A 15,473-nucleotide genomic window follows, 5' to 3' on the forward strand; every position below is an offset into this window, starting at 1 on the left:
TCGTGGAGACGATATGAGTTCCTTCGTGGAGACATCATGGTATACTTAATATTCTTGTTTAATATCTCTAAGAATTATTTGTTTTACATTAGTATTGTCGGGGCAAATTATTATTGATGTATAGGGCCCCTCTCTTTCTCTTTCTTCTTTAAAACAACAACAACAATTCTCACTGTATCTCCACCAATACTGTACTATCCCTTTACAGGAGAGGCGAACAGTGTAAATACAACAACACAAATATAATCCTTCTCTCCTCTACAAATCTTGTCTTGATTTTAAAGCCTAGCTTCAAAAACGGGATTAGTCTTACTTAACCCGTTAACACAATTTCCTTTAATTTTAGAGTTCACACACAAAATGTTATTTGTCTTTATTTCTTTCATTCCCACCTCATGAAATTATGTTTGTGCTTAAAAAATGTAATATTTGAATGATAACTTTGCGACATATTTCTACCTCGTTCTTGTCATTGTTTTTCGGTTTTGTTTTGTGTTTGTGTGGTTGGGTTTTTTTCTATTCTGAAGAAGTCATAAATTCTAAGAAAACGAATAAGTGATCGAAGGAGGTTTTGACTTTTGGAAGTGATTGCAGACACTGAGATCCTATGTTTTGGGGCAGGATTATAGTATGAGACGTTGTCCTTACTCTAGACCTGTAACTTAATCGTCGGGTGAGAATTAGAAGGGCGTTACGGTGCCTCGAATACTGGCTTTAATTTAGTGGCTTAAAGGGATCGTATAGTTTTGGTTGAGACCTAATTTCAGATTTCTAACATTTTTTTTGTGAGATAATGAGAAACCTCTTATGAAACATGAAAGAGCATGTAATTCTATGAGGAATTCAACATTTATTTGATGAGAATTGGTTTTGAAATGGCTGAGATATCCAAAAAAGAGCTTATTCTTATAAAGTGTGGGACCCACACTTTATTACGATCGCTTTGTTTTACTTTGTTTTTGGATGTTTCAGTCATTCCAAACCCGATTTTCATCAAATAAACTTTGAATTCCTCTTAAAATGGTATGCTCTGTACCATATCATAAGTGTTTTCTTGGTATCTCGCAAAAAGTTCAAAGCCCAATTATCATCTCCACCAATACTGTACTATCCCTTTAAGTTCTCATTCTCACTTTTATGCTCATTATACTAATATAATGGTGACGTTGATTTATGGAGGCTATAGCATAAAACGCGTCTGGATCCAAGAAACTGTTGCTCCTTTCGAAGTAGAGGGCGACAAAGCATTCACCGGTGGGACCTATCCACCGAACTAAAACATGTTTTAGTTCGGTGGACCTATCACGATTACAATACGATGCATGCATATTGGTGGATCATGAACACTCATGTGCATGACTTGAATGTGTAGTAGTGTTGCAGAGAAATGGCCGCGAAACGTAAACCTGATGCCCAAATTCCTGAAGAAGAGAGCGATCGTCTCATCGTTCGGCCCCTGTAAGTGAAGCGTGTTCGTTATTTTCAAACGGAAGCAAAGTTGTTTTACTTATTTTGAAGCTTTATGTCATGAAAGCGCACAAAATCGATAATTCCAAAGTGTAGATTGTGTACAGTCCCACATATTCTGTCATGTGTTAGTCCTAGCTAACTAGATCCTTTTATGTTGTATGCAACGTATGGTAGAGGTGTCTAGGTGTTCAACACACCGACCGTGTCTAGAAGAAAACCGACCGCGCTCTATAATGGCATTGCGCGAACAGAAAGAAAATGTACGCATGGAGACTATGCGCAATGGTGTTCGATTCTTCACTGGGCTACGCTACCGAGTAAATAGACAGAAAGATCCGTCTGTCCGGAGGACTCTTTTATATTTTGCCATTAACGCTGTCCCCCGTAGACAGACGGAAGGTTGCAGTACCCATTGCTGTGTGGATGTTCTTAACCACTGTCTCTATGGAAAATTGGGTGAGGTACCTCACCCTTCTCGATTGCGTCTAATTCACGGCCCTAGGTCGGCAAATTTAAGCTTGTATGGTGAATTTATTTTTTTATGAATACGTTACACTCACCAGATTAATGAATAATCCAACATTGTAGGAGAATTTTCAACGTAAAACACAGCCTGTCGCGTCGTCACATTCAAACTGCAGAAACATACACTATGAATCTATTAGCCAATCACATGCGAGGTAGTTTCTACGTGTTTGTTTTACTAAAACACGTACCTCGCATGTGATTGGCTTAGCAATTGTTACAGATTCAAAATGGCGACTTACTGCTCGCGAACGGCGATGTTGCGATATCGATAAAATTTCTGCATTATAACCGAGGTTATGTGAGTATTTCGATGGCACAATGTGAGAAATTTATCCCAAATATTGCTGCATAATGTGTCATGTCATGTCATACTTGTTTGAATGTAAAAAAGCTGTCTGAAATTTGGTTTATCGTAACGTTTGATCTGTGCGCGACTGCTCCACACAGGAGCCGCAATCATTGACTTCGGTCTGTATACGGAGGGGATCCGTGAAGCCAGACGCAGTCTCCGCGGAACATTCCCCGACGGACAGATACAGACCGATCTTTCGGTCAACCGAGTAAAATGAGGCGAAAACAAATACGTATTTCCTCTAGTCTAGGTATCTAGACTAAATTACCGAAAGTTAGCAAAATCGAATAAGATCTATCGTGTAGAAAAACTACATTTGCTAGGCCTACCTTTGCTGACTCGTTCTTAGATGTAGAGTATCCTTCCGTAATAAATTTGACGGTTTTGACCACAAAATTGTCATTATGCCGCTCTCTCAAACTCCGCCGCTTGTACAATCGTGCACACATTACGTTACACACGTTACACGTAAACATGACATAATTAATTTGACACCCGCTACGACCGTACGAGTTGAAGCAGAAACGAGAAATGAATGTGAAAAAACAAACCGACTCATCTAATTTATTTCAGTTACGATGAAAAGTTTCCTAATGAAAATCAATTCAAATTCATCAAACAGTCCTTCAAAAGTAATGTAGAAGGATTCAAAATGTATTCAAATATTGTTGGGGAAAAAATGATGGCTTGAAAAAAACAGCAGCTTGTCGAAAAAAATGCATTTAAGTGCGCTTTATTGTACGTATTGTCAGGGTGGTCGATTTAAATGTTCAGGGCAACTGAGTGCGGAAAAAAATGACATCTCACGCGTTCGAAGCCGCCATCTAGAGCGTGTACCTCAGATCGCATTTTCAGTGCACACTTGTGAATCCGGAGTATTTTCTCCACACGTGAGTAAAATTTCAGGCAAATTGTATGATTTTTCACGTTTCTATGGATAGAAAAACGTTAGGTGGTCGGTGTGATGAAGACCCAACCATACTTTGTAACAGTCGGACAGAAAGATCCGTCTGTCCGGAGGCATCTTTTTTTATTATTATTATTATTATCATTATTATTGTTATTATTATTATAATTATTATTATTATTTGACTTTATCGCTCTCCTCCGGGGATCCGTGAAGCCAGATGCAGTCTCCGCGGACCAGCTGATACAGACTGATCTTTTCGGTCAAATCCTGTTGCAGCTCACGTATTAATAGCTCACATTCTGTCCCAGAGCTGCCAACTTTTGTAAAAGCCTTTCAGTACTATGATGGCTGAAAATCAGTAATTTGCACCTTTTTTGAGTGAAAATCAGTAATCCTTAACAGTGTTATAGAATTTATCACAGACAATGATTTCTAAAATCAGTAATTTGCTTGTAACCTTCAGTATTCTTGTCCAATTTCAGTAGAAATTACTGAAAATCAGTACTAGTTGGCAGCTCTGCTGTCCTGTATCGTTAGTGTTTAACGTTAGATCTCCTGATTAATTTGTTCACTGTCGACTGTAACAGTTGTTGCGTTGGTTCGTCACCATACACAGTACTCAATTCAAGAGTGTCATCATACTGCTCATACGGGGTTCTACAAGTACCAGTGTTGGTGTTGGATGGGCTATCTAGTACGAGTGTTAAATGCGTGTACAATATGTAGGCTATTGTAAAGATGATGTACGACCGTAAATTTACTACACACTAGACTAGAGTCTAACAATAATCAAATTTAATTTATACTAGACATTACTACTGACGACTACCGTGTACTGTGTGCATGCATGCAAAACATAGAATCTAGGTACCAGAGTCTCACATTTCATGAGGCTTAGATTAATTTTTTTTTTTGCAAATTTTGCCAGTTAGGTGCTATTCGAGAACAACCCTCGATGCCCAAGCAAGCTAGCACCAGACTCTATAATTTGCATTTCCATTCATTGCTTGGCTCCCGATCACAAATTTAACCACTTGCAAAATTGTCCCTGTTTGAAAGAAAGAAAAGAAAATAGACTCTCTAGACATATAAATATAAATTTATGGCATATTATTCAGGACTTGGTACGTAGTACCCAAATGAACATTATTTCATGTAACCATCGATGCTTCACAAAACCACAAAGAAGTCACATAGAATCTGCCTTGATTTTACATAAGGACTCAAAATAGGTGAAACGGGTCACCCTAAGCTATCTTGAGCTTTATTTATTTTCTGAGAGAGCAATTCTTTTTCCACATTATTGTAAAGTTTTGGGTCATAATTCAAACAGGGCAGCACACCAACCCATTTTTTCTACTGGTCCGACCAGTCTGTTGGACCAGTAGGTAGATCCCTGTCCCAGTGTTTTCCATTTTTTATACTGGTCCATTCCTAAAACAAAGTTAGTGGTCAGACAGTTATTTTTACTGGTCAGGGGCCGTCAGACCCGTGCCAGTATGCAGCGTTGCATAAAATAAATGGGAAATTATGTTGTAATGTAAGCAGTTTTCTAGAACACTCAAGATTTTTCTGAGAACAGTATAAAACAGTCTTTTTCATTTCTTTAAAATCCTTTATATATACTCTTCACTTACAACTCTAGGAACTTTTGAAAGGATGATGACGCTGCTGCTTTGAAAATTGGTACTAGTAATGGATATAATGTGTTAATAGATCATGCTCAATTTCATGCTTAATCTGATAATCCTGCTTTATTTTTCTTTCTGTGGTGTTTTACATCCTGTTTTTTGCCCCATTCATGGTACAGTCAGCACGGCTTAGAAAGATTTTCTCGGTTCACACTTTTCCAGGGTGTGTGCTTTTTTTCCAGTACTTAGATGGGTAGGAGAGTAGGTATATCCTGCTTCTGTAATGGCGACTTTCTCAATCTACTTTTAATCTACTTCTAATAGTTCTATACACCCCTTTATGTTGTCAAAATCCATTAGATTTGTTCTAATACTTCCTCCGCTTAAATGTTTTTGTTTTGACTTTGGCTGGTCTATATTTTCTTCCCTTTTTCTGCAGGGGGGCTGGGCAGGAGGTTGGGCGGTCTTGCATCATGCTGGAATTCAAGGGCAAGAAGATCATGGTAAGCATTTGCTCCAGAAATGATTCCTGTGTGATACGTTTCTGTAAAATGTTGTGATAGGCACAAGATTGTGCTGTGGTTTCAAAGAGCTTTCCTCTCAAATTCCCCTTTGAAATGGATAAGTTAAAAGTGTCATATATGTTCAATAAGCCGAAATAATTGGCTGTTCTCATTTCACATTGGCAATGGGGTTGTCACATACAAATTGTAACAATGATAGTAACAGATACCCCCCAAAAATAGAGAAAGAGATAGAGAGAGAGAGAAAAAAAAGAATGATTCCTTTGCATGGAGAATTGCCATTGCCGAATGTCACAGCAAACTTGTAATACGTAAAAAGAAAAAAAAAATTGGCAGAAGAATGTGTTTATTTTTCCTGGTAATATTTTGTTGGTGTTTGGTATTTCTACCCATTTTAGCTCTTTTTTTTTTTTCTTTTTGGGGGGGGGGGGGGTTGACCTTGCATTTTCATGTACGAAAACTGATGTGCCTTTTCTGAGAAATCTATCATTGATGTCCCATTGCGTACCTAATTATGCAAGTAGACACATTGTGTAATGTCTGTGTGCATATGAATAAAAAACAAACAAACAAAAATGGCTCTAATTCTTCAGCTCGACTGCGGCATTCATCCAGGCCGAGATGGGATGGACTCTCTTCCATACTTTGACCTCATCGACCCGGAAGAGGTTGATCTTCTCCTTGTCAGCCAGTGAGTACAATCCTTTTAAAGGGATCGTATTGTTTTGGTTGAGACCTAATTTCAGGTTTCTAACATTTTTTGGTGAGATATTGAGAAACCTCTTATGAAATATGAAAGAGCATGTAATTCTATGTGGAAATCAACGTTTATTTGATGAAAATTGGTTTTGAAATGGCTGAGATATCCAAAAAAGAGCAATTCTGATAAAGTGTGGGACCCACACTTTATTACGATTGCTTTGTTTCACTTTGTTTTTGGATGTTTCAGTTATTCCAAACCCGATTTTCATCAATAAATGTTGAATTTCTCTAAAACGGTATGCTCTGTACTATTTCATAAGTGTTTAATTGGTATCTCGCAGAAAGTTAAAAGACCAATTTTCATCTCCACCAATACTGTACCATCCCTTTAACCTATGTGTATTTACCCGCAGCTGGCATCTAGATGCCATGGATTGGGAGGACTGGTCTGACTTGGATGCTGTATAAGCTGCTATTTTTATATACTGTAAACGAGGAAATTTTCGCTGCGTTGATATTTTCGTGTATTTCGCGCAAACAGAAACTAGCACGAAAATAAAAGCACGCTAATATTTTTGATTCCCACATGTTCCAATAGCTGAAGTCGTGATTCCGCGGAATTAAAAACACGCCAAATGCTTCTTACCCCGCCAAGCGCAAAAAGTAAGTTGCACAGAAATATCGCCTTTGATACTAAACATATTATGAATAAAGTGCTCAGGGATGTTTTCGCAAGATGTTGTTTTTGCGAATTGACGCCGAGGCTATTGTAAGTGCACTATTACACAAGTACATTATGGTGACATTTTCGCTTTTATTAGATTCGCGGTCGAACAGTGATTTCACAAAATTTGCGCAGATTAAACCCTCTCAAAACTAACAGCTTATACATATTTGAGAATCCCTGTAATGAATTGTGTACTGATTTACCTTTATTATTGATCTTTTGAAATGTTACACACAGAGTCAAAGAATCTGTAGTGGAGTCAACCAATGAGCAAAGATGCTATGATGCACAAGTTCACTAACATGAAGAAGCATACTCTACATGTAGTTCTTGCAGATGGTTGTAGGGTTTGTCATTTTCACTTGGATGCCTGTTGGTTGGTTCACAGTTTCCATTTGGATCACTGCGGAGGGTTGCCGTACTTTCTGAAGACGACCACGTTCCGGGGGCGTGTCTTCATGACCCACGCTACCAAGGCCATCTATCGCTGGAACCTCTCTGACTATGTAAAAGTCAGGTTAGTTGCAAAGTCAATTTTTAGCTTTAGCTGATTTTATTCGTGTCTGTGTTTGTTTGTGTATTTGTGATTTCATTCTTTCTGTTATGTCTGTTTAAATATTTGAAATATAATCTAATTAAACATCAACTAGAGAAGCACTCTGAGAGCGCAGACCTCCACCGAGCAGCTCATTTACACCACTGATCTTGTTCTTCCAAAGAGATCGGTGATTTCCACCCATACGTATGCATGCTGAAAATTGCCCGATTTCCCAGTATCCAATTACAAGCCTTTTGTTACGTCATCATCTTCCAACTTCCATCTGGGCGGCGTACCTAGAAACTAGAGCACGCACTTAAGTGTGCATATGAAAACCTAAAAAATGTGCAGCTTGAACTCCCAAGTTCATTGACCCTACCAGCCAAGATATCGTAAACCCTACATAAAATCCACAAAGATTGCCAGATCACTACCAAAATTTGATAATTTGTTACTTGTGCCATCCTCAACCTTTCATTAAGTTTCATCCAAAGCCGCTCACAATTTTTTGAGTTATTTTGCACACGGACAAACCAAGAAACAAACACTGAAGAAAACATAACCTCCTCCCTTGGCGGAGGTAATGATAAAAGATCACAGTAGGGATTATCTTTACTCCAGTTCCTGCTGTTTGCATATATGAAGAGTTTGTTCGCAAAAACCGATAAGTCCATTTTTACAGATTTTGAAGTACGGTCTCCTGTCATAAAGTACAAAATAATACCTTTTAAATGATATATTGGTCACTACATATAAAGGTACATTTTTGAAGTTATGGTCAAAAGAAGCAAAAGTTTTCTTATTATTCTCTGTATTTTTCTTGACCTTTAATTGCAAATATCTCCATTTGGCAAATATGGACTTATCGGTTTTTGCGAACAAACTCTTCATATCTTCTGTCTTGTATCAGCAAAAAATAATGACATATCCAGAGATACCATCTCTCTTTGATTTTGCAGAAGAAAAAAAAGGCTGCCTGAAAAAAAATCAGCAGCAACAAGAACAAATATTGCTTCTAAAATACGAAGTTCTTTGCACCTGTTTTATCTCTTCATACTGTAGAACCATTTGCGGGATGAAGTTTTCATGAATTTTAGCAAACAACCTTTTTAGCGTCATGAAATTTTTGCCAATTTCCACTGACGTTCAAGTCATAATGTAGAGAAGACTGTTCACGTGCCTTTTAATTTTGTGACTCGTGACACCGTGCGAAATTTGCAAAAATTTCATGCCTGCTAAAATTGCTGGTTGTACAGTAGCCCACAAGTAGAATTATATAAGAGTCTGCCTGATTACAAAATTATTTCAGCCTTTTCAAATGTGTTATATCTTCCTCTTTCTGACTGATCGTCTCTTCATTTATTCACAGCAACATCTCGGCTGAGCGGATGCTCTACACCGATGCCGACCTTCAGGCCAGCATGGACCGCATCGAGACGGTCAACTTCCACCAGGAGGTGGACGTGAATGGGATCCGTTTTTCCTGCTACCATGCTGGTCACGTGCTCGGAGCCTGCATGTTCCTCATTGAGATCGCTGGTGTCAAGGTACATGAAGACACGTTACATAACAGCTTCCACTATCCTACTCGTTATGTGCCACAATGGAAATGCCCTGTGTGCCACATTATTCTGATACCACAATATAGGCATGCTTTGGGAAGATGTATTATTTTTCAAATCCATGTGACTATTCATAAATTTTGTTATGCTGGACATGCAATGTGCAAAGTTGTAGGTAAAATGCCTGGATTTGCTATGACGTATGTCATGACAAATATGTGATTATTTTTTTTTCCATATGACCAGCCACTATATTATAGTACATGCATGACTTTTGCACACTAAACTATGATAGAACCTTGGAATTTACCCCCTCCCCCCCCAAAAAAAAAAAAAAAAAAATCCAGTAGGGAAGACTGCTTGAAATTCAGTCACCACACAATGCAAGCTACATACATACCAGAGGAACAGAGTAGCAAGTGAAGCTGTCATTGTACTGTCACATTTAGTGATTTATCGATCGGTTGGGGCGGGTCTGTGCATTTAAGCAAAATGTGCGAACTTGGCATGCCGTTTACTGAGTCGGGTGTGTAAACAAAAGAGCCATTCCAGCCATTTCCTCTATTGTAGAATAGCTACCATGTGCATGTAGAACACTAGTTGCTGATTGCTCTTTTCGTGCTAACGAACAAATCATATCTGATGTAATTTCCTTGAGACTACCATATTTTGTTTATTTTCTAGGGAAGTGAAAGCACAGCTTACTTACCTCCCTTAGATGTAGGGGGAGGGGTGGGGAGAGAAATAACATCATCTTTGCCATACATATTGTTGTATCAAGTCAAAGCAATGTGTATATACAAAAATCTACCTTTAATTTTCAGTGATATGTTCAAAATTATACTCTTAGAAGAGAGTGTAAAAGATGTTTATTGTGGACATGATATTTTGGTTTAATGCCTGTAATTTCACCTGTTACCTTTCTCCGTGTTTCTTCCCAGATTTTGTACACTGGAGACTTCTCCCGACAGGAGGACCGCCATCTCATGCAGGCCGAGATTCCGAACATCAAACCCGACATTCTCATCACGGTAAGATAGCAGAGAGTAGTACGTACAGTGTACTGCTCTTAAAACGGACGTGGTTATAATAAAGTTTCGCTTACAGTGAAGTTAGAAATCCAGTTCCCAAAATTATCGTATAGTTGTATATCACAGCAATAATAAGCAGCGTTGTGTCTCATCTCTTGTGTAGGTGCTTTGCTAAGTGCGCAAATGCTTGCAAGTGCGCACACTCTTGTGACTATTCACCAGCGCGCAAACATCTTTTACATAGGCAGCAAGTGCGAGTCACTCCTTCTTCAGTGCAGAGTTGACTTCAAAGTCTGGTAGAAGTAGGGTACTTTTTTCCATATTCTAGATAATGATTATGGATAATAATAATAATCATATAGGATGGATTTCATTCATTGAATACCAGGAAATGTTGCACTTGTCAAGGTGAATATTGCACTCATCTTTGATTCATGCAATATTTGCCATAACTTGTGCAATATTCCCTGGTATCCATCCATAGCCATCCAATGTGATATAGATATTGCACTCGTTACTGCCAATATTGCAATCATCTTTGATTTGTGCAATATTCCCCTCGTATTCCATTCATTGCCATTTAATATGATGTAGTTCTCTCGCCGAATTCCTATGCATCTCTTTTCTTCAAACAGGAGTCAACGTACGGCACCCACATCCACGAGAAGCGGGAGGAGCGGGAGGCGCGATTCACGGCAACGGTGCACGACATCGTCAACAGGGGAGGGCGCTGTCTCATTCCTGTCTTTGCTCTCGGTAGAGCTCAGGAGCTCCTTCTCATTCTAGGTTTGTCCAATTTCTTTTTCCCTCATACTTAAAGGAATAATAAAAAAAAATGGTTAACACTTTGGCCCAAATTTATAGAGGTGGTTTTAATTCAGACCATGGTTTATACAAATTTTGTCTGTGTAAATATGATTGGCAGATTGCATACGCCAAGCAGATGTCCAGTAACAAAAGCTTTATTGATACGTGCATGGGAAAGGTACACCTATTTCATGCTTATTTTAGTCTGTGGTCTAATTTAAAACATTTTCGTGAATTCGGGCTATTAAGTGTTAGTTTCCAAAGTTTGATGCTGTATTATTTACTTACTTATATTTTATTCATTCATTTATTTGTTTGTTTGTTTGTTTATTTATTCGTCATTGATCTATTGATCTATTCATCTGTGTATTTGTTTATTAATTTATTTATGTGTGTATTTAATTATGCATTTAATTAGTTATTTTCTGTTTGCGTGGACTCTTTTGTTTTGATAGTGGACACTGAATGAATTGCAGAACAAACAATTCCATCATTAAGAATGGGGATTAAGACTGCATATTAAAGTTTATTCTGTTGTCATCAATAAACATTACTGTGTAACATTGATTGCTTCTTGTTGCCATGGTTACACAGATGAGTACTGGTCCAACCACCCCGAGCTTCATGACATTCCGATCTACTACGCCTCGTCCCTGGCCAAGAAGTGCATGGCCGTCTACCAGACTTACATCGACGCCATGAACGAGAAGATTAGGAGACAGGTAAGAGAAGAAAGAGAAGGAAAGAGGGAGAGATGGAAAGAGAAGAGAGTTAGAAGAGATGAGAGAGTGGGAAGGAGAGGAGAGAGAGGAAGGAAAAAAGAAGAGAGAGAGAGGGGAGACCACTGGTCACTTCCGGGAGCCACATACCCACTTTTACAGGGCAACAGAATCTCACTCTTGGGCAGTTGATATAAATGGATACTTCCCAGTACTGTAAAACACGTTATATTCGCGGCATGAAAATTTCGCGAATTGAAGCCTACGGCCTTTCTTGCAGCATGAAATTTTTGTGACTTACCACTGGCATCCAATGTGTTTTGTGTTGGCAAGAACTTTCACGTGCATTTTAATTTCGCGAATGTTGCCGCTGGCGAAATTCACGAAATTAATATGCATGCGAAGATTCCTTGTTTTACAATATAAATTTGTGTGTGTGTCATAGTGTATTCTGCCTATGCATGATATTATGCTGAGATGGCGACGCATGTGCTTTTTTGGAAAGGGTTTTTGTTTTTAAAATCCATATCACTTTTCATAGAAGCATCAATGCTGGAAATACAGTCCAGCAGTGTTGTAGAGGATATTGCAGTCTTTGTTGTGATATGAATATTATTATAAAGCTATGACTCTGACACTAAGGCCAAAAAAAAAAAAAATGTTGCATTGGCCTAACATGAGATTTTCAAATAGGGTCGGTCGGGCGGATTCTTTTTTTTTTTTTTTTTTTTTTTTTGCTACCTGCATTTTACGTGTAAAACTCGTGCTCAGCTCAGTAAACAGTTACAACTGCTGCACCGAATGTGCTGTGTTCATCAATTCTACAAATCATTTATGAGGCCGATATTACTGGAATTATACCCCTTCACAGAATTTAAAGATGTTGAAATCCCTATCCTGAATGTTTTCACTTCATATTTTACTATTTTGACTTAGATAAGATAGATGCAAATTGACCCATATGTACGATCTTTTCATCGCACACGGCGATCTCTATTACAGTCCCACATATACAGATTCGTGTAAGTTCTCCACACAAGAAACCTATGGCAAAACTGTGCACAATACATCGCAGTCTGAATGCTACGTATACACTGAATAAATCTTGTTAGAGTACGTGTCCGTGTTGGAAACAGATGACGTACTGATCAAGGAAGGCTTATGCGAGGTGCTAGATCTCTCCCTCGTACATCCGATATCCCCAGAGCCGTTTCCACTTCCGGGTTTGTGCGATCGCGATCGCAATCAACAAGATATTTGATATCGATAGCAAAAAAAATAATAAAAAAACATGGGGTCGGCGGAATTTTTAGGGTCGGGCGGGTTACGCCAATGCAACAATTTTTTTTTTTTGGCCTAAAGTGTAGTAGTGTGGCTATTGCAATGTTTCTATCAGTCTGTCAACAGTTGTGCATTTAAGCAAGTTACTGTAAAACGAGGAATGTTCACATGCATTTTAAATTTACAAATTTCGCGAGAGCCAAGATTTGCAAAATTAAAATGCATGTGAAAGTTCTTGACTACACGATATGCATTGAATGCCAGCAGCACTTTGCGAAACTTTCATGCTGTGAGAAAGGCTGTCTGCTCGAACTTGTGAATATTTCATGCCGCGAAAATATCATGTTTCACAGTATGTACAGTTGACAAGCCATCGACTAAAAGTTGGATGTGCGAGTGTGAAACCCAAAGAGTTAAAGTGTGGTGTTCTGACCCAAAAGTTCCATTTTTGTGAGTGGGAAATATATCTCCTTTAATGATTTGTAAATGGCCATCAACATGCAGTGCATTAAGAAGGTTTTGCAAGTATTTATTGGTGACTCTTAAATTCTTTTGTTTGTTAATTTCCATCTGAGAAGATGACTGGATAGCCCATATTCAGCTACGTTAAGCTGGTCTTCCATGGGGTCCAGTTGGATGTGAGGTGGACCACTTCACGTGGTTAAAGGGTGTGTACAGTTCTGGTTGAGGTGAAGATTTAGCTTTTAACGTTTTGTTAGATATTCAGAAACCACTCTATGAGATGTCAAAGAGCATGCGGTTCTAAGGGGTATCAAAAGTTTATTCGATGAAAATCGGTTTTGAAATTGCTGAGATATCCAAAAACAAGGTGAAACAAAGAGATACTAATAAAGTTGGGGCATGTCGCCTTTTATTATTAGCACTTTTTTGGATATCTCAGCCATTTGAAAACCAATTTTCATCAAATAAACGTTGAATCCTTCTTAAAATTACATGCTCTTTCATATTTCATAAGAGGCTTTTCATTATCTCACTTAGGAATGTTCAAAACATGAATCCCTACCTCAACCAGTACTGTACAGTCCTTTTAAACACCCTGCTCTTTGCGATGAATGAATGAAGCGGGATCTTTTACGTGCATGAGTTGTTACTCTCTCATACACGGGACCTCCATTTTATGTCCTATCCGAGGGACAGAGTGTTTTGCCTCTTGTTAGAGGGGACGGTATGCTTACACACAACATTGCTCAGTCCAGACTTGGGTTCGAACCCGTGCCGCGTGATAGTGAGGCAGACGCGCTACCGACTGAGCCAACTCACCGCCACTTAACAGACAAAAGTACCACAAAATGTATGCTGTATGCAGAAATGGGGAAGGGGATGGAATATGATACTCAACATGTGGACAATTCTGTCTCATATCTTTCCTCCACACAGATCAACATCAGTAACCCGTTCGTCTTTAAGCATATCTCAAACCTTCGAGGCATGGACCACTTTGACGATGTCGGCCCCTCCGTTGTCATGGCAAGCCCTGGAATGATGCAGTCCGGACTGTCAAGGGAGCTCTTCGAGATGTGGTGCAACGACCGCCGAAATGGCCTGATCATCGCTGGCTACAGCGTGGAGGGCACCATGGCTAAGGTTAACTTTTCAACAGTTGTACTATGTTTGATGTAAAGTAGTCTGTGCCTAATCAGGTACCGTAAGAGTGGAAATTTTGTGATGTTGAATTTTTTTGGAACATTTCGCACAACCAGAAACTAGCTCAAAAATGAAAGTAGGCGAATGTTCCTGCTTGCCATATGTTTCGGTAGCAAATGTCTTTACTCATGAAACAATGTCCTCTGTTACAGTGAGTGTCTTGGAGAGCATTTTTTACCAGGTAAAGTGGAGTACTCGATGAACTTGAGAGCATGTTTCATTCATGTCACAACTAATATGTATACTCGTAGTATTATGCTCCCATCTGTATCACAAACACAGCATGCTATGTCACTACAGCCACAGACATGTGTGGTGTTTAGTGTGTCACTGTGTGTGTAGATCCAGTAGTGTGTGTTGTGTGGGTGCAAGGGTTTGGGAATGGCATGCATAATTGTGTCAACTTGCAGGGACATGTTCTGGCAAAAAGTAAACCTATGCACTCTGTCGGTTCTCAGCACCTCGCAGTTTCTTCCAAATATGTAATAAACCCATTTTACAGACTTTTCAAGGAAAGTTTCGAGTATAATGTAATGATGTTTATTTTGGAAATTTCTACCTCTTTATTCTGAAATGTCTACACAATCACGTAAAAATAAAATATGCTTCAGAATGGTTTGTTCAGTTTGTTTGTCGATTAAAGTGGACTACCCAATAAAGTGGTACCTTGTAATTGTGGATAGATGTCCCAACTTTGTCTTCACACAGCTTGACTCATTCAGTCTTAGGGTAACTTTGCTGTAGAAATGATCAGTTTGTCCTCCGTCTTGTCTATTTATAGCATGTGATGTCATCCCCAGAGGAGATCACCTCCCTCAGCGGTCAGAAGCTCCCCCTCAAGATGTCGGTCGACTACATCTCCTTCTCTGCCCACACCGACTATGAGCAGACGTCGGAATTCATCCGAGCGCTCAAGCCCCCTCAGATAGTGAGTCAAGATCCGAAAAGAGTTCGAGAAGGGACCAAAAGGGGGCGGGATGGCTCTGTGGTTTAGTCTGTGTATCTGAACAGATGCATCATAACTTT

At 39.1% G+C, this 15,473-nt stretch overlaps 1 protein-coding gene across 1 annotated transcript; it reads left to right on the plus strand.

The window, feature by feature from the left end:
- Positions 1–1,359: 1,359 nt before the first annotated feature.
- Positions 1,360–15,441, plus strand: LOC139721813 (cleavage and polyadenylation specificity factor subunit 3-like). Its single transcript, XM_071633139.1, has 10 exons — positions 1,360–1,458; positions 5,331–5,394; positions 6,009–6,106; positions 7,233–7,361; positions 8,752–8,929; positions 9,886–9,975; positions 10,611–10,761; positions 11,377–11,504; positions 14,181–14,387; positions 15,229–15,441. Exons 1-10 carry the CDS (start codon positions 1,388–1,390, stop codon positions 15,439–15,441), a joined length of 1,329 nt encoding a protein of 442 aa, XP_071489240.1. The 5' UTR covers positions 1,360–1,387.
- The last annotated feature ends 32 nt before the right edge of the window (positions 15,442–15,473 follow it).

The sequence above is a fragment of the Diadema antillarum genome, unplaced genomic scaffold (assembly GCF_040938485.1).
Source record: "Diadema antillarum isolate AM-2024a unplaced genomic scaffold, OU_Dant_1.0 scf00000014, whole genome shotgun sequence".
Lineage (NCBI taxonomy): Eukaryota > Metazoa > Echinodermata > Echinoidea > Diadematoida > Diadematidae > Diadema > Diadema antillarum.